This window comes from Chanos chanos, chromosome 10 (genome assembly GCF_902362185.1).
Source record: "Chanos chanos chromosome 10, fChaCha1.1, whole genome shotgun sequence".
Lineage (NCBI taxonomy): Eukaryota > Metazoa > Chordata > Actinopteri > Gonorynchiformes > Chanidae > Chanos > Chanos chanos.
Window position 1 is genome coordinate 14,438,079 of NC_044504.1, and position 23,769 is coordinate 14,461,847.

Genomic DNA, 23,769 nt, shown 5'->3' on the forward strand with positions numbered 1-23,769 from the left:
ATGTCATTCAGAGAGGTTTGTTTACTCACATCTTCATTTTTATCTCCAATAAGCCCTTTATAAATACACATCACACAGTTTAAAGCAAACCAAAAAAAAAAAAAGTTAAATTATAGCTTATCGACACAACTTTTTATGTAAGATACTGCACTTTTAAGAGTGCAAGCGACAAATTCTATATGTGAATTTATGGAGTCACATTATCAGTTATTCTTTATGTGGGTCCACATAAATTAAAATAAGAATCAGTTAACATTACAGACTCCTAGGTGGTAAATTAGACATCTTTTTGCACAAAGGCAGAGTGATTCTGATGAGTACATGAATATGTAACATTTTATGGGCTTGTTGCTGAATGTGTTTTGGCATTTGGCTTTATCCCGTGTGAAATGACTGACATGGACAGTAACAAGGATACATGCCTACATCCAGAGCCAGCTGACAGCTACGCTGCTGACCTCCATAGTGGCTGCAGTGTTCGGGTCCCTCCAGATCGGATACCACACAGGGAATGTTAATGCTCCAGCCAGGGTGAGTTGGAGAGGTCTGACTACACATTGGATGTTACAGCCCCTCCTCCATGTGCATGTCAAGTAATCTCACTGCTTTTGCAAAACACTAAATAAACTTTACAGGCCTCTGCAATATTGCCATTCAGTCTGCTGCAATTTTGGATGGCTCAGAGTTTGCACACAAGCAAGTCTGATGTCTGGATCGCATTGATTTATAGTCAATATATGTGTGAGGGCTCTGCCAAGGCAAGCAAATCTGGTACTTGGCCTTTAGTTATTAGCTGAGAGTTTTTGGAAGCATTTGCAAACTATTTTAACAAGCTCTTTGCTTTTTGCTTTAGTAGCTAATGAAAAAGTAGAATGCCTTTGCACTTACAGAGTGGCACTTTAAATTTTCATTTTTCTGACTGTTTTAATGATCAAATAGCAGTTGTATTTTATTTTATTTTCACCCAGTGTTCTCTTATGTGTTACAATGTTTTTAATTCTGTTCATAAATTATTACCTTAGTTCTCTTATACTTTAACTTAACTTCTAAAAGCACTTTAAAACTTTCATTTGTACAAAATGCATAATAACAACAACAACAACAACAATAATAATAATAACTATTATTATCATTACCATTATTATTATTATTATTATTATTATTATTATTATTATTTACAAACTAGTTTTAAAGCCTTTAAATAATCATAAGTGAGAACTTAAGATATATATTTTTACATGGCGTTTGCCTCTGTTTGCCTCCCTACACAGATCATAGAAGAGTTCTTCAATGTTACATGGAGATCACGGCACAATCAGTCCATGCCAGACCACAGCCTTACCTTTCTATGGTCCCTTTCTGTCAGTATTAAGGATTTTGGAGCTCTGCTGGGATCACTAGGGGTTAAAGGCCTAGCAGATTCCTTTGGCAGGTGAGAAGATCCCTTAATATTGTATCAGGGAAGAAGCAGGGTGCTTACCACCAACTTCACCAATCAGTATGTTTGTGTCTAACACAAACATACTGATTAATCATATGCCATGTTCTTGCTCTTTCAAAACTTCATACTTTCTTAAATTGTTTTTCAAAAGGTGTCAGAAAGTCAGAGAGGTGTTAGAAGTGTCAAGGTGTGACATATTAATTTTGAATTGCCAGGGCAGTTAGCTCTAAATGAGCTAAATTACACTTGATTTACCACCCTGGTCTTAATTCTAATTCTGATTAATGAGCCCCTCTTCTGTCACAGGATTATAAAACATGTCTAGAATTTGAGATAGGATTAATAACAGACACCTCTCCACTTTTTCTCTCAGGAGGAATGCTATCCTGATAGTGAATGCATTGTCCATAGTGGGTGCTGGCTTGATGTTTGCCAGCAAGGCTACTCAATCCTTTGAGGTGCTCATTGTGGGCAGGTTGATCTTCGGGCTCTTCTGCGGGCTTGTGATGAGCCTGAACCCTCTATATATTCAGGGAGTCTCCCCCACTGACCTACGTGGTGCTTTTGCGACTTTGAATCAAGTCTCTTTTGCGTCTGGCATTCTTCTGGGCATGGTAAGACCATTGTACGGGTTTCAAACCTGTTCTTTTCCCTGCCAGTCTGAGGTGTACAGAAAAACTAGAATCATCTGCCGTGACAAGAATATTCCTCTGGTCTGTGTTGTTTGTTGCAGGTAGTGGGTTTGGAAACAGTGCTTGGCACAGAGAAGCACTGGGCTATGATGCTCTCTCTGTCCCTCATTCCAGCCACACTGCAGTATCTGACCCTTCCATTCTGCCCAGAGAGCCCACGCTACCTTTTTATTAACAGGGGCAAAGAGAGAGAAGCAGAGGCGGGTGGGTACTGGTGCCCTTGAAATGAATAGACTCAATATATACATATATACTTACAAGGTTATGTAGTTGTATAAGTATAATACACAAAACACAAGACACAACAAAACAGACGAGGAGTGTAAAATAATCCTAATGAATTACATTATCCCTGACACAAATGGTGAAACTATTTTTAGCTTTGCAAAGGTTACGTGGAAGACGAGACAAAGTAATCCATGAGCTGGAGGAAATGAAGGAGGAGGCTGCACACAGTGAAACGGGGGTGACGGTCAGAGAATTCCTCATGAAGCGTCGCTACAGACAACCCATAATCCTTGTTCTCATCATAAACCTGGGCAGCCAGTTATCAGGGTTCAATGCGGTCAGTTTACAGAAAACCCATGTTTTGTCAGGGTTTATTCCATCTCTATTCTTATTTCGCTTTAAAATCCAAACTGTTTATATTCTGATGTCTGACATATGAAACATTGGTTAATGACGAGTCAAAATAATCTCATAACATAGTTTAGCTGAGTTTTGTTTCAAGCAGAAGAATGAGTGAGTTTTGTCTGAAATGAGATATGGTTCAGGCTGTGCTCCACCTCCTCTACAGACATAAGTGGTAAACCATGGGTCTCATCGCAATGCTCATTCAGTTTCATAAAACCCCAATGCATTATTCAACAAATGTTCCTCAGAGCTCTGTTTTTCAGCTACTTGAGATTCTGTTTTCTGAGGCGGAATTCTAGGTTACTGTGTCAAAATATTCCCCCAAATCTTAAAACACAGCAAGTGGTTTTATGTTGCACAGTGATGTGTTTCCTTTTTCTCTTATCTTTTCAGATAATAAATTATTCAACTAAAATGTTCTCCAAGTCGAGATTTGAAGAGGCAAAATATCTGACGATTGGAGTTGGGGCAGTCAATGTTGCATTCACCATAGTAGCAGTGAGTAACAACCAAAAGTGCTCTGAAGCTCACAAGCCGATAAACATGACACTGTCAAAGCACAGGCATAGCACATAATGAAACCAGTCTGTTCTGGAGAAAATAGAGCAAAAGCATAAAACTATTCAGAGGCTTAATTCTGGTCATTCAAGTAGGCTAACATGGCCGTGTTCCATACACATTTGAATGATTCCATTTTGTTAAGTGTGAATTGTAGCTCTGGAAACTTGTTAACTAAAAAATTCTCAGGTGTTGTAACTGTTGGGAAGCCCCTTGGGCTATATATCTCTTCCAGAGAAAGGACAAAAACTTTCTTTTGCATTTCTAGATCATTTGTTGCATTTCTAGACCATATTTACAAATATTGATAACAAGGTAACAGACAAATCTCAAGGCTAATGTTAACTAATGCTAATGGTTTGTTGCTAGTGCTGTTAAATACTGTAGCAGTCAATTCATTATGCCTGATCACATGACAAAGCAGCAGAACTGCAAAATCTAAAACATTTCAGAAATCTCTCAACATTACATTAAGTACAATCTCTTACATTTCATTTAAACCGAATTTTCAGTTCTTCCTGGTGGAAAGAGCAGGGCGCAGGAAGTTGCTCCTCACTGGCTTCCTGTCACTTGCTGCGTGTAACCTGCTAATGACCATCACAGATGCTATATTGGTAAGAAGCCATTTCAGTCACTCTTATCAGATCTTATCATTTTGGGTAAAACAAGTTTTTACAGGTAAGATGAAGTTGACCTACGGACTTAAATTATAATTAATTTGAGTAAAACAACAACTAAATGAATGACATCAGAGTTAATTAAATTGAATTCATTTTTCTGTATGGTCCTCACTACTGTTATGTCTCTCCAGCCATTTGTGCCAGATATCCGCAACGTCCAGGTTCTGGTCGTCTTTTTCCTTATTTCGGCCTATGAGGTTGGACCGGGGCCCATTTCTTGGTTTATCGCTGCAGAGCTTTTCGACCAGTCAGCTCGTCCCATTGCTATGGCTTTCACCAGTATGCTAAACTGGGGTGGAAAATTTCTGTTGGCCCTTCTCTTCCCACCACTACTGGTATGTTACTCACACCTGTGTCAACTTGTCTTCATCCTCACACATTGTGACTCAGGTTTGTGTCCATATGCAACATGGTAAATGTAGTAAAATAAATAATCATTGGTTTCATGTCTTCCTTTGCACAGAAATTTTGTGGGCCCTATGTCTACCTCCTCTTCATGACAATGGCCATAGTGGCATTCACCTATACAATGATTCGCCTTCCTGAAACCAAAGGACGCACATTTGACGACATTGCAGCAGAATTCCGTGGGGCTGAGGGCATTCCCCTGCACAACAAGACAAGCTTTAATACATTCACTTGACCACTCAGTCACCCTTTTTTGTAACAGAACAGCAGGCTCCTCAGGTTATCCGTTTCTGTACTAATTTTTGGTGGCAAAGAGGTCCACATAGACTCATAAAATCATCAAAATAACTTGCAGACTATTACTGTACTCAACATACAGCTCACTGGCTCCAGAGACCTGAAACTCAAGACTTGAAATCTCCTGTTATACTTCTATAAATCTTTAAGAGTCACAGTACAGCCCAGCAACCTGAGGATAACCTTGCCTGTACACATGTCTCCTGAGGGCTTGGCCCACCACACAGGTGAAAGTCTACCTTTCCAGACTGCTACTGGCCTGTGAAATGTAACATCTCTCTGGCCTAGACATATTTGACAGATGGCAGTAGATGGGGCAGGCAGCCAAGTGAACAAATAATACCATCCTCCTTTAGATGTTTGTGCTGGAAAGACAGATTCAAAGTTGCGCAGCAGTCACTACACACCACCCAACCCATGACAGTTTTTGCGCAGGAAGTATAAACACACCACCGTACCATGCAGGAGGGGACAAGAATCTGTCATGTCTGAAAATATAAACACTTTTTTGGTGATATTTGTTGTTCAAAGCTTGAGTCTTAACTGAGTTCAAATGTAAATTAGAAATACATAGTGATAGAAAGTGATAGTCTTGCTTCTTCCTGAGACTGTATTAAATTTATGGTAAAGTTGATTGAATGTCAGTGATATATTATATAGTGTGATTAAAATGGCTAAACATATGAACATGTCAAAGCCACGATGTAGGAACTCCACATAAGATGTTTATTCAGTGATTAAACCCATATTCAAAAACACACACAGACCTGCAATAAACTCCTTAATCTGCTATAATTAGCCAAAAACTATCTACAGTCATACCACACCCAGAACCGACCTTCACAAACTAAAAATGTGCATTTTACAATAGTTTTCTGAGGACACGACACAGTGAACAAACAATGAACTCTACCACACAACACAAGGATAGACCGCGTTCAACCACACGTTCTATATAACAAGGTCAAGTAATTACAGGATTACAAGAAGTGAGGGAATTTCTCGTTAGCAGTGGAAATCGACTAAAAAAATAGGATAAACATGCTTGACCGTGGAAAAATGAAACAGACTCTAAACGAGCCGCTGAATTTTTACGGCATCATTAAGTAGACCTGTAAAATATAGCAGCATATCTTAACACACCCTCATAGTCTGATAATGAGAACCGTTTGTATCTGTCAGTTACCTTTCGTGAGAAGAGTCCTTCACGTAAGTCACTAGGCAATGTGTGCCTGTTTAGTGTAATTACACTCTGTGAAAAGGGAGCAAAGAACCTCATCACAGAAAATGAATCCAGCAATCATGACATGTTGTATCACTAAGAGGTTAGCTAGTGGAACAATCTGAGCTCCAACACTGCCAAAGTGGGGGAAAAAATTACATTAGATTTGCCTGTGAAATGCTGTGCTTAAAACAAAGCTGGATGACGTGATGGAGCGCTCCTACTTTAAGGCTTTAAGCTACTCTTGTGGACTTATAAGTTTTAGCTCATCCCTTTGTAAGCTTAAAAAGAACAGTTTGATCAGCGCTGTCTTCCTCAAACTTTTCTACACTATTTCTGTACCATTAGTAAGGGCTCTTTTAAGATTTTTTTTTTTTAATTATTTTTTCAGTCATTGAATCAATATGTTCAGTGCACTAAGACACACACGTATGGCAGCAGTCCTCAGATGTTTTCAAAACCCTTGTACAGGTTTAACACTCCTGATTGTTTTCAAAATGTCTCAGACTTTGCACAAATTTCTTTTCTGTTTTCGTGAGGTTTCATATTGGGTCAGAGTCACTGTGTACTCCCATTTATGAAAATGGTACATATTTTCCATCTATCACTTTTATTGTCAGGTTGTAATGGAATGCTTTGTGTTAGTAAGTCAAGACCAAAAAAATAGGGAATTTATTTAAATCTTTTTTTTTTTTTCAAGATATTATACCATTTTCCACACATTTTGACTTTATCAGCAAATGCCCTAGAGGACATTTAGGAGTGAGGGCAGGAAACTGCATGTTTCAGGAACATACAGCTGGACACCAGCGTTAAACTCACAAAGAGATTTCGGGCCTACCAATTGGTTATACAGCAGAGGAGAATGTTTGTGTCACTTCCCTCAAGGTATCATTTCCTCCCTCAAGGTATCATCATTACATGACTAGTAGCGTTTCTATATAAAAAGTCATCTACAGAGGTACAAATGCATGTGTCATTTTGCTATGTAAAACATTAATCTTAAGCATTGCAAAATACAGAATTTACCAATATTTTATTTTAAAAAGAAAAGGAATGACATTTGATTTGATGAATACATATACATACATACATACATAGATATAGATATATATTCCACCCTCGCCTCTGTGGGCGGTCTTCTGTCCCCCCTCCAAGCTCGGGTCCTCTACCAGAGGCCTGGGAGCCTGAGGGTCCTGCGCAGTATCTTAGTTTTTCCTAGGACTGCGCTCTTCTGGACAGAGATCTCCAGATACACACACACACACACACACACACACACACATATATATATATATATATAGCTAGGTAAAGTGGGACACTTTTTGGTAAATTGCTTTTTAAACAACCGAAATCAGTCAGAATGTATTATAATTTTATGTGTTTGATTTAAATTGTTGTGAACAGATCTATGGTGAAAGTAAGCTGATTTGTTCATTCATTAACTTGTATATCTTTAAACACCATCTGATACCCTCTTCAGCAAAATGGAAGCATTCAGGTTGAGTGGGACACTTTGTTAGGTAAAGTGGGACACTATATTATGATTAAAATGAACTGTTAGACACATGAAAAATACTTTTTAACAACATTTATTTGTGAATTCATGTGTAGAGTAAATCAAACAGATATCATATAATTCAAAACATTCAGCAGTGCATAAAAAAATCATGTTTGCGAATAGCCTAAAGGAAAAATGCCTTCAATTAATTAATACTAGGATTTGTAAGTAGAGATTTTTGTGTTTTTTTGCATTTCTTGAACTAATGCAAACACTGTAATATTGTAAACTTGAACTGAACATTCAGGGAATGGAACTTTCCTACCCCTCACAATCTTGTTTTTACCACTCACAATGACCTCAGAGAATGCATTCACTACAGATGAATTAGTTGTCATCCATAAGTCCATTGAACTCTCTGCAGGATTCATGATACCACTGTTTGCATTCTTCATTGGCCTACGGGTCACTTGCATCCCCACAGAACCCCTTGCAAACAGTATAGGAGTCACTTCCCTGTACTGTTTGCAGGAGAGGGACGGCAGCTATTTTGCAGCGGACACCAGCAGGCTTAAGCACTTTAGTTGTTTTTAGTTCTTTTTGTCTGCTTTGGCCTGGACAAACTTGAAGTGTTCTGGACTTGTTAGGTGGTAGCTGGGTGGCCTTGCCACCATCCTATTCTTTCCCCTCTCCCTTGTGGGAACATTGATAAGGTCTGCAAACTGTATAGTGGAGGCCCTCCCAGCTGTTTAAGTGCTGGGTAGAGATGCTGGCTCAGTTGTGAGGGTGGAGGCATGGGAGGCTGGCCCGGTTGTGAGGGTGGATGCATGGGAGGCTGGCTCGGTTGTGAGGGTGGAGGCATGGGAGGCTGGCTCGGTTGCGAGGGTGGAGGCATGTACTTCATCATCAGGCTGGCTAGTTACCACCACTTCCACCACACCAAAAGCTATGTCCTCCTCTGACAACAGAATGGTTTCTGATGCTTCTCCAATCACCCTCTCAGTGGTCAGGCATGGTAAGAAAAGATCAGTGGGAATGACTTCCATCGTGACTGGAAACATCCCTGAGGCTCGGAAACCTGTAGAGAGTAATATTCATAATGTAATGATGTAATGTGTGAAAATAAAGCAGTGAAAATAATGATCCTCTTACTGCAGAAAGTTTTATATAAATAATTCAAGACAACTAATTATTAATCAAAGAGTCAAACCTGCTTGTGTGTTCTCAACTGTTGCGGCCTTCTTCCGCGCAGGGCTGAACACAGAAAAGAAAAGCTGTTTTGGAAGTTTCTTCCCGCCTGTCTTCCTGTCCACCTGCGTCCCAGCTCCTGCCAGTGATGTTTCAGGCTTCGAAACAGCGATCTGTCTGCAGGCAGGGGGGCGTGGATGGTGTGGGGAGGATAGCTCATCACATGAACGACTGTACGATTCATACCAAAGGCCCTTGCAGCTGAGAGGAGTTCTGGCTTACGGAAGCTCATGATTCCTTTTCATGAACCCCTCAAACCAGTAGTGGCCGGCTTTTTGCTTATCTTCTGAAAATCCAGTGATGCCGTTCATTTTGGCATACTGGAACGCAATACGACGTATATCGCCTTGTTCTAGAGGGAACCCCCTTTCCGCCAACAATTTTACAAGGCCAGCCAACTCACTCTCAGCCTCAGCTGAGAGCAGGGGGCTCTTACCTGAGGCATGGTGGTAGCCTCTCACCAGCCCTTTCACTCGCCTTTGTAACGCTGATTTCGGGACGTTTCATGCCCTGGCTAAAAACCTTAACTTAGGTTCTTGTCCTTCATTTACCTGCCTCTGATATTCCTCAATAGCCCCTGCCATTCTCTCTTCCCTCCACTGGTTTAGTTTTCTTCCCTTCCTACACTGTTGTCCTTTCGCTTTCTGTACTCCCCTGTCACTCCTCTCTCTCTGTCCCACTCCTCTCTATATGGGTGTCATCTTTAATATAATGTATTTGAGAAATTACCAACCTGAAATTTCATGTTCAGACACATAATTCTTACTAACAAGTTAAAAACGTTGTCTTTTCACATTACCTATTTGGAATCTTTTAAATCCTTTTGAACTGTCACATGTCTGCCCTACACAGTGTGGCAGCTTCAGCCAAGGTGAGCGAAGCTACCCACTACATCTTTTTACATTTCATGCAGTGAAAACATCATTGAATGACATTATTATGTTGAGGGAGTGCATTAATAAACGGTCAGTCAATGCTATTACACTGGCATTGGACCATCACTGACTCCTGACACGTAGTAATTGAGAAAATGTCTCTGGCCACCCCCGAAGGAACCTGGCCATAGTGAACAAATGTGGCTGTAACACACACTTCATCTTCATTATAGTCTATGCCCCTGACGTGAATTACATTCAGTTGTATCACTGCACACTATAAATTACATAATGGAAAATATGAGGATCTGTTTTGACTGCATAATTGTTCACTGTGATATGGGGACCGGTAAGAGTGTAACTTCAGTCAGTTATGATCTCACTTCCTTCTTTGTTTTGTCAGCACAAAAGCTCTGTATCATTACTGTGAGGTTTACCTCGCTGTGCTGTTTCTGAGAGCCAACATGTCTTCTATATTCATGTTCATCTTTCCTCTCATGTTGCCAGGTGATCTTTCTAATACACACACACACAAACTCGTGCACACACACACTGCATATATCTGATTGTTTGTTTAGTGTGTGTGTGTGTGTGTGTGTGTGTATATATATATATATATATATATATATATATATATATATATATATATATATATATACTGTATGTATATGTTTAATTTGTTTGTTTGTTTGTTTGTGTTGCAGGACTTACACTATGTAAAACAGTTACACAGTTGCCTCCTGATCTGATATCAGAGCCTGGCATTTCTGCTAAAATTCAGTGTTTACACTCAATAGAGGGCTATGAACTTATACTCTGGTATCAGCAGTCTAGAGAAAAGGCTTTACGCTTTCTGGGATATATTAACTTAGGGTGGGGCACTCCTGAAGACCCACTGAAAATCGGAATCGAAGGTAATGGAAAAGAAAATGCTACACTCACCATTCAAAATCTAACATTAGAGGACAGCGCTGTGTATTTCTGTGCAGCCAGTCAGCACAGTGTTGTAAATCCCCTTCCTCTTCTACAAAAACTCTCCTCCCTTTATCTTCAGCAAAACCTTCCTCCCCTCTGTCTAATGCAGCTGTCGCTAACCACTCTCTCTGTATCTCCAATCTGATCTTTCTGCTCTATGCAAGTCTGCTGTGCAGTGGAGGCAAAGTGAGGAGAGTTGAAGCATTGCTTTCTTCATGGCATGATTCTCTTTATATATTTATTTACTTACTTGTTTGTCTGTTTGTTTCAATTTTATATATTTATTTATTTTTTTCTGGAAACTTGATAAAGCACTTTGAGTAACTGATCTCAAGTCTGTTATTAAATCGTAAAGTAACAGATATATGAGAATCTTTAAGGACCAGTTTTGTGGATGTGTTTTCATTTCCTGTTGCTCAAAATATTTGGCTAGACAAATTCTTTCCTCACAGTGATTCTGGAGCTGTACTGGATGATAGAATTTCTTCACCTAGCATGATATAAGTTCACTAACATTTTCCCCACCCTTTTAGGAGCCAATCTGGACATTTTTTTTATTCACACAGATTTGCAGATAGCTGTGGTCTTAGAAAACCCCAGGATGCACTGAAGTCTGAAAAGGGAGTCCAGCTTAGATTAGCTCCAGTCACAACCACAAGAGTCAGATTATAAGTAACTAAGTAGCCTTTATGACCCTAAGAATTATCTGTAATTAACTGAACAACCAATTTCAAAGCACTGTCAGCCATTCATTTTCACAAAAAAAACCTGTGCCATTTTACTGGATGTCTCCCAGCATAATCTAGTTTGTAAAGGGGGGTTCTGCTTAGAGGAACTGCAGTCTCAATAACGGTAGCGCTTCACAGTACACAGTCAAATGTACTGGTAGAAACAGCACCAAGGGGAGCTCACAGTGTGCACAACCACTTACACTCAACCAGAGTCTGGATACTGCAGAGACAAGAAATATGACAGCAGTAAGACAGCAGCAGGGAGAGAGTCTTTCATAGTGAATAACCAGAAACTGGATGACAGTGCTGTCTGTTTCTGCTCATTATGTGAACCAAGTATTGTACACTGATTCCTTGAACAAAAACTCCTTATAGGTGTCATGCTGCAGAGAACATACTGAATCTGATTCTCTAAGCAAGATCCTATTACATGTCAAACTGCCATGAGAGTGCAGGAGAACCTTTTTTTTTGTCCTACTGCCTTTTTGTGTTCAGAATGTATATAGAGGATGCTTTACAGAGGAACATTTGGATTTGCAATCAATATTGTACAGTTCTGTAAGAAAACAGCAGAGGGCATCATTGCTCCACTCATTGTTTACAATGATAAAAGTGTTTTTGACTGTATGCTTTGTTTGGTTTCCACTGTCATCGAAATAATGCTTCTTCACTCAAATTCAGATGGACCAGTTATGTTTACACTGTTGATGTGAATACAACTAAGAGGACTTCTCTCACCAATCCATCATGATCAAACTTCTTATCAAGATTATAATCTCATTCTTCTGGTTTATAGGTATGATTATTTCACACTTTGTTTTCTGAAATAAAGGCAGTTTAGCGTGAAGATTGAGAAATACACAATAGAAGTGAAATTTGATGACAATTCTGATTTATTGACTGCCCCCTCTGTAGGTCCTGTGAAACGTACCAATGTTGACCAAATACCATCAAATTTGAATAAACAAGAAAAACACTCAGCTAAGATTCAGTGTTTACACAGCAACTCAGCCTATAATACCATCATCTGGTACAAACAGTCCACACAAAGAGGTTTGGAACTGATGGGATATCTCACAGGAACTGCTCCTTTCCCACAGAATGAATTCAATGCCAAGATCAGTTTGAGTGGAGATGGCTACAACAATGGTTAAATAACCATTAAAGATCTTTCAATAAAGGACAGTGCAGTGTATTTCTGTGCAGCCTATTACACTGTGTCACAGATCCTCTACAAAAACAGAACTCCCCACTTCCCTCACATCTGGTTTTGGGGTCTGCTTTACTGTTTTTGTGATAATATGACAACCATAAACTGGTTGCATCATTCATATAGTACTAGTAGCAGCACTTTCTGTATATGTGGTGAAAGATATGTTCATTTCCATGTGCACTGCCAGAACTGTGCCTCATGATGACATTTAAGACATTCGAGACATTTAGCTCCAGTATTTCATTTGTTTCAGGTAATTGCAATGATTTTTCTGAAACAGACCTTAGAAAATCTTTATCTTGCAAGTCTGCACTGTGGGATAGTGCCGGCCTGTGTTAACTTACTGTGAAAACCAATGACTGTTAACCTTATGCTGTTTTATAGGCAACATCCGGTTTCTAGAACACTTCAGAGGAATTGTCTAACCCATCTTTGCTGCCACAGCTGTCAGATTTGATCAAATTTTAGGTAAACTGGTTTCGTGAATTTGCTACATCTCCTGACTTGTATGTCTGTGACCTCATCAGACTAGCATAACAATGTGACTGTGACATCAGATCCTGTACCTCTAGGCTAAAAGCCCAGCAAAGGTTTGATTTGAATTTGGAGCCATCATGATCATTGTTATCTTTGTCTTCACGTTCTCACTACAGTGGATTTTAGGTATGCTAATTGGTTATGAAATATTCAAAGAAATCCAAGCTAAAAAAGAAAAAAATAGAAGTGTACTCATGAGTTACACTGGTCTTTCCTGTGTTTTTTTTTCTTCTTTCTGAGCAGTCCCCTTCTGATAATCTTAAACTGTGACAATTTTCTTACAGGTTTGGCAGAAGTCACACAGTTCCCTAACATACGCTGGGGTGTAAATGGGGAATCTGCCAACATGAGCTGCAATCACACTAAGGGCAGCACTTACAATCGAATGTACTGGTACAGACAGCGCCAAGGGGAGTCCATGGAGCTCATAGTCTACACAACTACTTTCACAAACCCAGATTTTGGAAAGTTCAGTGACCAGAAATATAACGTCAGTAAGACAAAAGCTGAAAGTGGATCTTTCACAGTGATGAATCTGGAGCCAAATGACAGTGCTGTTTACTACCAGTGCTGTTTACTACTTACAGTGAGTGAACACAGTGATACAGGTTCTTTGATTCCTTGTACAAAAACTTCTTGTGGCTATAATGCTGTAGAGAACATGCAGTTACAGTTCAAATCGCTTGATGGCACTCTTGTACCTCCAAAGTTCAATCTTTGAAAATATCAATTTTCAGTAGCGCCCAAATGCATGTGAATCAAGTAATTACAATTTGTTTGAGATGCATACAAAAGCGTGTTCCCTGAGCCTCTATCCTGTTCTTTTCAAGCTTTTCAGAGATGTCAGTAAATATCGTCAAATGCCTTGATCCTTTCGCACTGACAGATACTGTCTCCTTCAGTCCTGTAACTGTAACTCTAACACTTATGACTGACAGAACAAGTTGATGACACTGTCATTAAATGTGATCATGTCTCAATTGTGACCACACCTCGTTCTCTCTGACTGTGATGTGTCAGTCATACATTAGTCGTGATGAGGGAGTTACACTCCATAGTCAACATGTTCACAGCTCTCTTTACCACACTCTCACTCATCTGGCTCACAGGTAGAGTTTTTGTCCTGTATAATGACAGACTTTATTTTGAATTTTAGTGTTGGTACACAACTAATGACAGCATATTGAGTAGTGTAAAAGACAATGCAATCTAGAAATATGAACTTGGATACATGTAATATTTATTTGTATAAATTGTAATGTCACTAAAATTGACAATCCATGTTACTTTTTACAGATCCCGTATTGTCCAACACAGTTCATCAAACTCCCCTTAATGTTCTCAAATATCAGACAGAGTCTGCTGAGATCTTCTGTAATCACAGTGTGTCAGGTTACAATATGATTCTCTGGTACAAACAGACCCAGGGTTTGGAGATGAAATTGATGGGATACCTGACAATAACATCTGACAAGACAGAAGGTGACAACAGAATCAAAATAGAAGGGAATGCAATGGCAAATGAAAACAGTTCTATAACCATCCAGAACCTGACACTAGATGATAGTGCCATGTATTTCTGTGCTGCTAGTTAACACAGTGCTGCAGATGTCCTCCCTCCTCATACAAAAACCCTCAATACCCTCTGCTTTCATTTCAACTCAACAAGCACTCACATGGGGAGTTTGTCATTGACTGAGTTGACTGACTGTATAAATCCATGTGACATATCCTTCATGCCTTGTCCCAGGGGTGGTGTGTGGCCATGACTACATGTTGTCTGATTCAACAAAATTTGGATGTGTTTGTTCTCTCTGTGTTAGAGCTCGTGTGTAAATATTAAATGTCACAGCTGTGATAGGAATGACACAACTGTTTTATTGACTCTCTCCATCTCTCATACTCTCTCAGACTCCTGATCCAAAATGATTCAGACATTTTTCAGAATTACAACTATCATTTTGTTTTTCACTGCAGGTAGTGTACTCCTAGCTTTTTGTTTGTTTGCTTCGTTGATTTGTTTTTCTTTTGGTTTGGAGTATTTTTTGTCATAAGAGAAATCCTATGTCAACCAAATGCTTGCATCAGACATTTCTTTGCTTTCTCCACAGCTTCTTGTAATGATAGCACTGTTCAGCAAAACCCCTCTGATTTGATCAAACCTCCTGGGTCAACTGCTGAGATCCTGTGCTACCTGTCACCTCATCAGACTACCATAAGACTGCAACTGCGACATCACATCATGTGCCTCTTCACTAAAAGCCCAGCAAAATTTTGATTTAATTGTTATTTAGTATTCAGGGGAAAAAAACATGATTGACATGTCTGTGCTTCAGCCATTATGTTTCTTCAAATCGATTCATATCATTGTGGTTGGCCACAAGATAAAATTGCCCATTCTGTTTGCAAAATAGGACTTTGCTTTCACTAACTGGTCGTTTTATTTTCTACACATTATTGAGAAGTGATCACTATCTGTAGTTCCCCCACTGAGTCAGGTGCAGGGGCTAGCAGGACAAAAACTGGGTGTGGCAGCTGGTTTACCCACGCAACCAGCAGTTTTTAGCTGTATGTGTTAATTCCCTCCATTACAAAAATAAACAAACAAACAAACAAACAAACAAATAAATAAATAAATAAAAATAAAAGTAAAAATAAAAAACGTCGAAAGTTGTTTCATTTATTACACATTGTTGGAAAGTGATCGCTACATTCTGCAGTCACCCCCACCGAGTACCCTAAGTGCAAATCACCGCTGTAAAATATTAATTCATGTTTCCCTTGCGAACGGCAGTAATGTTGACACACCAAGAATCGTTAGCTCAGCATCACTGCAATTTAACATTATTCCCTTCAACTGAAGGATAATTTTCTGTAGATGTTTACTATCAACAGTTTTGTAATTCCGATGCACAAGAGAATCTTTCGATTCATAATTTTTTTTTCTTATTTTCGTTTTCTGTTCAATGTCCCACAGTTAAAAAGAATAAGAGAGAGATAAAAAAATAATATATTAATGTAAAATAATTAATTATCTGCAAACATTAAATTAAATAAAGTTTGATGCTGTGAAGACCAAAACAATTGCACTGCCAGTGAATACTAGGTTAGAAAAGAGGCCTACAGCATTGGCCCAATTTAAGGTGACGTCTGGCATAAACCACGCCCATGAGACAGATAATTTTGTTGGTTGAACAGGAACAGATACAGATAATGACTTCTCTTTACACCTTTAGTATACACAACTACTTACACTGAACCAGATTTTGGAAAGTTCAATGCCCAGAAATATAATGTCAGTAAGACAAAAGCTGAAAGTGGATCTTTCACAGTGATGAATCTGGAGCCAAATGACAGTGCTGTTTATTTCTGTTCTGATTGTATATACCCAGGTGACATATCAGTGGTTATGTTGTCTATTCTTATGAACACACACAGCTGACAGCAGCATCACATACCTACACTGAAATTCAAAGTCAATAGTAAAATCTTCAGTGAGTGAACACAGTGCTGCAGGTTCTTTGATTCCTTTGTACAAAACTCATTGTCGGTGTAATACTGTGTAGAGAACATGCAGTTACAGTTCAAATCTCTTGATGGCGCTATTGTACCTCCCAAGTTTAATCTCTGGAAATAAAATTCTCAGTAGTAGCCAAAAGCACCTGAATTATGTCATTCCAACATTACAATAATCCCCCCACCCCCAGCCATCTTTATTTATCTCACTAGACCAGTTACACGTTTTTTTTGTTTCTTTGTTTTTTTTATATATATATATATCGTTAGATATACAAAGACCCAGTAAAACCAACAACCCATGTTATGATGTCACCACCAGGACAGAGGGGGATGCCTGTGGAGGTGATCAGGCAGCTAAAAAAGGGCATTACTTTACTTTATAACAGAGGAAAGCATCTATACCAAGAGGCTATTTTCTAGGGTACAACAGGGCACTTCAAACTACAGGTGGCATAAACAGAGGTTTGAAAAGTATCATCAGCTTGAGCGAAAAGGTCCATCATATACATGCCTTATGTATATAAAGCCACAGTGAAACCAACAACCAAATGTTGTAAGGGCAATTAGATAGGTTCAAATGGTTGTTCATTGAGAGTCAACATTAGAAATACTACTGGTGGTTTTGAAACAGTTCTATGTAGAACGTCGATGCTGCTCTGTTCATGCTTTTCAGTGATGTCAGTCCCTTGATCCTTTTGCACTGACAGATACTGTTTCCTTCATTCCATAACTGTAACTCTAACAACTATGACTGACAGAAAAGATTGATGACACTATCATTAAATGTGATCATGTCTCAATTGTGACCACACCTCTCTCTCTCTCTCTATCTCTCTTTGACTGTGATGTGTCATTCATACATTAGTAGTGATGAGGGAGTGACACTCCACAGTCAACATGTTCACAGCTCTCTTTACCACACTCTCACTCATCTGCCTCACAGGTAGAATTTTTATTCATATAATGACAGACTTTATTCTGAATTGTATTGTTAGTGCACAACTAAAGATAGCATATTGAACAGTGTAAAAGCTAAAATAATCTAAAAGTATGAACGTGTAATACATGTAATATTTATTTGTTTAAGTCGTAATGTCACTAAAATTAACATTCCATTTTATTTTTTACAGATTCCGTATTTTCCAACACAGTTCATCAGACTCCCCTTAATGTTCTCAGATATCAGAAAGAGTCTGCTGAGATCTTCTGTAATCACAGTGTGTCAGCTTACGATACCATTCTCTGGTACAAACAGACCCAGGGTTCAGAGATGAAATTGATGGGATACCTAACCAGAACATCTAACAAGACAGAACCTGACTTCCAAAACAAAACTGAAATAAAAGGGAATCCAAGGGCAAATCAAAACAGCTCTGTAATAATCCAGAACCTGACACTAAATGATAATGCCATGTATTTCTGTGCTGCTAGTTAACACAGTGCTGCAGATGTCCTCCCTCCTCCTACAAAAACCCTCAATACTCTCTGCTTTCATTTAACCTCAGCAAAGACTTACATGGAGAGAGTTTTTCATTGACTGAATTGACTGATTGTATATACCCAGGTGACATATCAGTGGTTATGTTGTCTATTCTTATGAACACACACAGCTGACAGCAGCATCACATACCTACACTGAAATTCAAAGTGAATAGTAAAATCTTGTACTTACACAGAAATGTAGGATGGCTAGCATTTTCTCAACAGTTTCTCAAGACTCTCACATTTGTCATGATGAAATCTACCGGCAAAGACAGATTACACTGATGTGACTACTTTTTTAACAAACACTGTATGTATTCTGTCTTCATGTGTGAGGTGTTGTTCAGTGCTGTGCTGATGTGCTTAAGATTATCTAGTCTTTCAACATACTACATTGCCTACACTTGTAAAAGGAAGTATTTCTGTCCATCTGTTTCCATTGTGCAGTTCAGTGCTTGAAGAACATGGAGCAATGTTGCACCAGTCTCTTATCTGATCATTGAATTTGATGATATCACTGTGCAGTATCATCCTCCAAATACTCTTTCAGTTTACCTTTCCATCCATACTCACCATGATGTCACGTTCTCTCTGCCTCATGAGCTACCTCACACTGTGTAAAACTCACCACATCCCTAACTCATGCTTTCAGAGCAAGGATACTAACTTTTAATTTTGTCAGTGTTCAGCAGAATAATGGGCCAATGACTGGAAGGCTGGTTTGTGTGATTGTCATATTTCCAGCCCCTGGCTGTCTTTGAAAACCTCGCCTCAGATGTGTTAAGATCTTTACATCAAGATATATGATTGACAGAATTCTGTTTCATCACAGAACTGAAGTTTCTGCAGCTTGAAATAGGGTGACAAGAATCATGGCTTAGCTTACTACAGGGGTGGGACATTTCAAATTTGGCTGAGAGTTTTCATAAATTTTTGTATGATTTCCGATCCTTTTCCATGATCTTTTTCATTAACTCTCTCTTGTTATATGACACATATAATATGAAAATTACTTATTTCATCATATATAAACAGATGCTGGATAAATTATGTTGGGCACATTTTTTGGCCTTTCAGTTTTTGCCTCTATCTGATGCATAATTGTTAGTTCACTGTATGAGCTTATATTTTTATTTCCACTACATGGGCATAGTCCATCTTCATGACAGCGTTTGCTCTGGTACAGTAAAATGTTAATGTGTTTGTCCTTGCAGTGGTGGAACTTATACATGAATGTTAGCCATGGCAGCTACAATAGGAATCTCATGATGTCATTTTGTCATAAGAGAAATCCTATGTCAACCAGATGCTTGTATCAAGCATTTCTTCTCTTTCTCCACAGCTTCTTGTAATGATAACACCATTCAGCAGAACCCCTCTGATCTGATCAAACCTCCTGGGTCAACTGCTGAGATCCGCTGCTCACACAGCAGCTCAATGCTTAATCGCATTCTCTGGTACAAACAGTCTCAGAGTGGACAGTTAATATTGATGGGGTATCTTAATGGCAATACTGGATCTTCTGAACCAGAATTCAGGGACAAAATTGAACTTGGAGGAGATACAAGCAAACTTCATGGGTCTCTGACTCTGCTCAACCTTTCATCAGAACGCAGAAAGAGGATTTTCAAAAGTCAGGATATTTTATTTTTGTCATCCCACATAGTTCTAACAGTTGAGGTTAAAATCTAGCATCACCCATTTAAAATTGGGGAAGAATTTTGGATGTATCTACATAAAGCTTTTTTTTTTTTTGTAGTGGAGTCAGTGAGCACATCAATTTCTGTATACTATAATAGTATATTACTGAAGGCAGCATACATATTGACCTACTGCAGTAACTGCAAAGCCAGGTAGGGGGAGCTCATTCTCCATGAAAAGCCAGAGTGAATCATTTGTAAATGTAAATCTCTGTGATCGCACACACACATACACTGTAAACAGTGAGCAGAGAATTTTTCCTCTGCATTTAACCCATGCAACACACCGGTAGTGAACACACACACCAGACGCAGGAGCAGCAGGCAGCATTCCTTGGGTCCGGGGGGCATTGAGGTTACGTGCCTTGCCCAAGGGCACACAGTCACGGATGTGGAAATTGAAACAGCAACCCTTTGGTCATGAGCCCGGTTCGCTAGGCTCTAGACCACGGCTAGATTTGAGATTATTCATACTTCCAAGTATATCTGTGACCTCATCAGACCACCATAAGAATATGACTGTGACGTCAGATCCTGTACCTCTGCACTAAAAGCCCAGCAAAAGTTTGATTTGAGTTTCGAGCCATAATGATCATGTATTTCTTTGTCTTCGTTTTCTCACTGCACTGGATTTTAGGTATGCTAAACTGTTTTTAAATATTCAAGACATCCACACTAAAAAAAGAACATGTATTCAGGTGTTACGTTTGTGGTTTTTTGGCTTTTTGACTTTCTGAGCAGTGCATTTCTTATAATCTTAAACTATGACCATTTTCACACAGGTTTGGCCGAAGTCACACAGTTCCCTAGCATACTGTGGAGTGTAAATGGGAAATCTGCTGACATGAACTGCAATCACACTAAGGGCAGCACTTACAATCGAATGTACTGGTACAGACAGCGCCAAGGGGAGTCCATGGAGCTCATAGTCTACACAACTACTTTCACAAACCCAGATTTTGGAAAGTTCAGTGACCAGAAATATAACGTCAGTAAGACAAAAGCTGAAAGTGGATCTTTCACAGTGATGAATCTGGAGTCAAATGACAGTGCTATTTATTTCTGTTCAGTGAGTGAACACAGTGCTGCAGGTTCTTTGATTCCTTGTACAAAAACTTCTTGTGGCTGTAATGCTGTAGAGAACATGCAGTTACAGTTCAAATCGCTTGATGGCACTCTTGTACCTCCAAAGTTTAATCTTTGGAAATATCAATTTTCATTAGTACCCAAAAACATCCAAAACAAGTCATTGCAATTTCTTTGACACCCATCAACAAGCCTTTTGTTGTTTTTCTTCACCTCTTTTCTTTATCTGTCTCACTAGACCAGTTGTAGGTTTTTTGTGAAGGTGAAGTTCAAATTTGAAAATATATCATCAATTTGTGTACAAAGGTCCAGCACATAGGACTACCTCATGCATATATAGATACACTGAAACTACCAAATGGTGTAAGGGCAATTAGATAGGTTCAAATGGGTGTTCACTTAGAGTCAACATTAGAAATACTGCTGGTGATTTTGGAGCACTTCTATGTAGAACCTCTATGCTGCTCTGTTCATGCTTTTCAGTGATGTCAGTAAATATTGTTATATGCCTTGATCCTTTTGCACCAACAGATACGATCTCCTTCAGTCCTGTAACTGTAACTCTAACAATTATGACTGACAGAACAGGTTGATGGCACTGTCATTAAATGTGATCATGTCTCAATTGTGACCTCATCTCTGTCTCTCTGACTGTGATGTGTCATTCATACATGAGTAGTGATGAGGGAGTGACACTCCACAGTCAACATGTTCACAGCTCTCTTTACCACACTCTCACTCATCTGGCTCACAGGTAGAGTTTTTGTCCTATATAATGACAGACTTTATTTTTAATTGTTGACAACTAATGACAGCATATTTAATATTGTAAGAGACAATAAGGTGAAGAAATATGAACTTGGAGTACATGCAATATTTATATGTTTAAGTTGTGATGACACTAAAATTGACAATCCATGTTATTTTTCTACAGATCCCGTATTGTCCAACACAGTTCATCAAACTCCTCTTGATGTTTTCAAATATCAGACAGGGTCTGCTGAGATCTTCTGTTATCACAGCGTGTCAAGTTACAATATGATTCTCTGGTACAAACAGACCCAGGGTTCAGAGATGAAATTGATGGGATACCTAACAGGAACAATTGGCATCCCAGAGGATGATTTCAAAAACAAAACCGAAATAAAAGGGAATGCAAGGGCAAATCAAAACAGTTCTATAATCATCCAGAACCTGACACTAGATGATAGTGCCATGTATTTCTGTGCTGCTAGTGAACACAGTGCTGCAGATGCTCTCCCTCCTCCTACAAAAACCCTAAAAACCCTCTGCTTTCATTTCAACTCAGCAAGCACTTGGATGGAGAGTTTTTCATTGATTGAACTGACTGATTGTATAAACACAGTTGTTATCTATTCGTATGAACACACACAGCTGACAGCAGCATCACATACCTACACTGAAATTCTAGGTCAACAGAAAAATATTTTAGTTGAACAAAATATCTTAAGGAATGCCTGATAGTTTCTCAAAAGTTACTCAAGACGGTCAGTTTTCTCAAGATTCCCACATTTGTCATGATAAAATCTACTGAAACCTGATACCTACAAAGAGACATCTCACAGATGTAACTATTCTCGGTACTTTACTTCTCTAGTTTTTCAACATGCTACATCGGCTACACTGGTAAAAGGAAGTACTTCTGTCCCACTGATTTCACTCATGCAATTTTATGCTTGAAGAACACGAGGCAGTATTGCTGCATATGGAAACAGTAGTCTACTACAGTCAGTGTTTTTTCTTTTCTGTTTTCCTACGGTCCTTAATTATCTTTCCTCATTTATCTCATCATATAGGAATTTGCTGTATGCTCCTTTACTCTATATGTAGTGGACCATTTGTACTAACAGTGCCAATGTGAGGAAGATTTTTCTCATTGAACCCAGCATGACCAGAGCTCTCATTAGATTTGTCATCTCTCATCTGGGTTATAGGTTGGAATGATTTCACACTACTCTCTGATATATGGGTGATTTAGTTTAGTGAATATATACTTAGTTATAATTTTTATAATGATGAGAATAATGTTTTTCCTCTTTCATGGGTCCTGCTGAATGTAGTGAAGATGTCCAACATTCTTGTGATCTGAGTTAATAATGAAAGAAGGCCTCCTTATATTCAGCGTTCACACAACTTCAAAAATCCCCCCTGCAATAGCATGAATAGAGAAGGAATAAATTCAATGACTGTATAATCACTGCATTACAAATCTATCATCCAAAAATAGTGACATCTTTTTCTTACCTGCTCTCTGTCGGACACAGAACTAATTTCCTCCCTCATGCCTGGTCCCGCGGTCTGTCTCATTGATTGTATGGGAATATATTACATTGTTTAATAATCATTAATTACCCATTTGTGTTTCAGTTTTAGGGGGTTGTGTGTGGCCATTACCACATGTTTTCTGATGCAGTGAAATTTGGATGTGTTCTCTCTGCATTAGAGCTTGTGTATGAATATTAAATGTCACAGCTGTGACAGGAATGACACGACTACTTTAATACTCCTCCCTCTCTCTTTCTTTCTCTCTCTCCAACTCTCACCCTCTCTCAGAGTCCTGATCCAAAATGACTCAGACATTTTTCAGAATAACCGCTATCATTTTGTTTTTCGCTGCAGGTAATGTACTGGCAGCTTTTTTTTTTGTTTGTTTGTTTGCTTGGATTTTTTTTTTCCACAAGAGAAATTATATGATCAGATGCTCATATCAAACATATCTTCTCTTTCTCCACAGCTTCTTGTAATGATAACACCATTCAGCAAAACCCCTCTGACCTGATCAAACCTCCTGGTTCAACTGCTGAGATCTGGTGCTCACACAGCAACTCAATGCTCAATCGCATCCTCTGGTACAAACAGTCTCAGAGTGGACAGTTAATATTGATGGGGTATCTTAATGGCAATATTGGATCTTCTGAACCAGAATTCAGGGACAAAATTGAAATTGGAG

At 38.9% G+C, this 23,769-nt stretch overlaps 1 protein-coding gene across 1 annotated transcript; it reads left to right on the top strand.

Moving 5' to 3' along the window:
- Positions 1 to 4,647, top strand: slc2a1c (solute carrier family 2 member 1c). Its single transcript, XM_030786767.1, has 10 exons — positions 1 to 15; positions 433 to 531; positions 1,272 to 1,432; positions 1,815 to 2,055; positions 2,175 to 2,337; positions 2,514 to 2,698; positions 3,160 to 3,264; positions 3,837 to 3,938; positions 4,136 to 4,339; positions 4,468 to 4,647. The coding sequence occupies exons 1-10, from the start codon at positions 1 to 3 to the stop codon at positions 4,645 to 4,647; spliced, it is 1,455 nt and encodes a 484-aa protein (XP_030642627.1).
- The last annotated feature ends 19,122 nt before the right edge of the window (positions 4,648 to 23,769 follow it).

Bases quoted from the DNA above. Each gene is read 5' to 3' on its own strand.
- slc2a1c (XM_030786767.1), top strand. The intron at 2,338-2,513 runs GTGGGTACTGGT...AACTATTTTTAG, and splicing joins AGAGAGAGAAGCAGAGGCGG to CTTTGCAAAGGTTACGTGGA. The intron at 3,265-3,836 runs GTGAGTAACAAC...CCGAATTTTCAG, and splicing joins TTGCATTCACCATAGTAGCA to TTCTTCCTGGTGGAAAGAGC.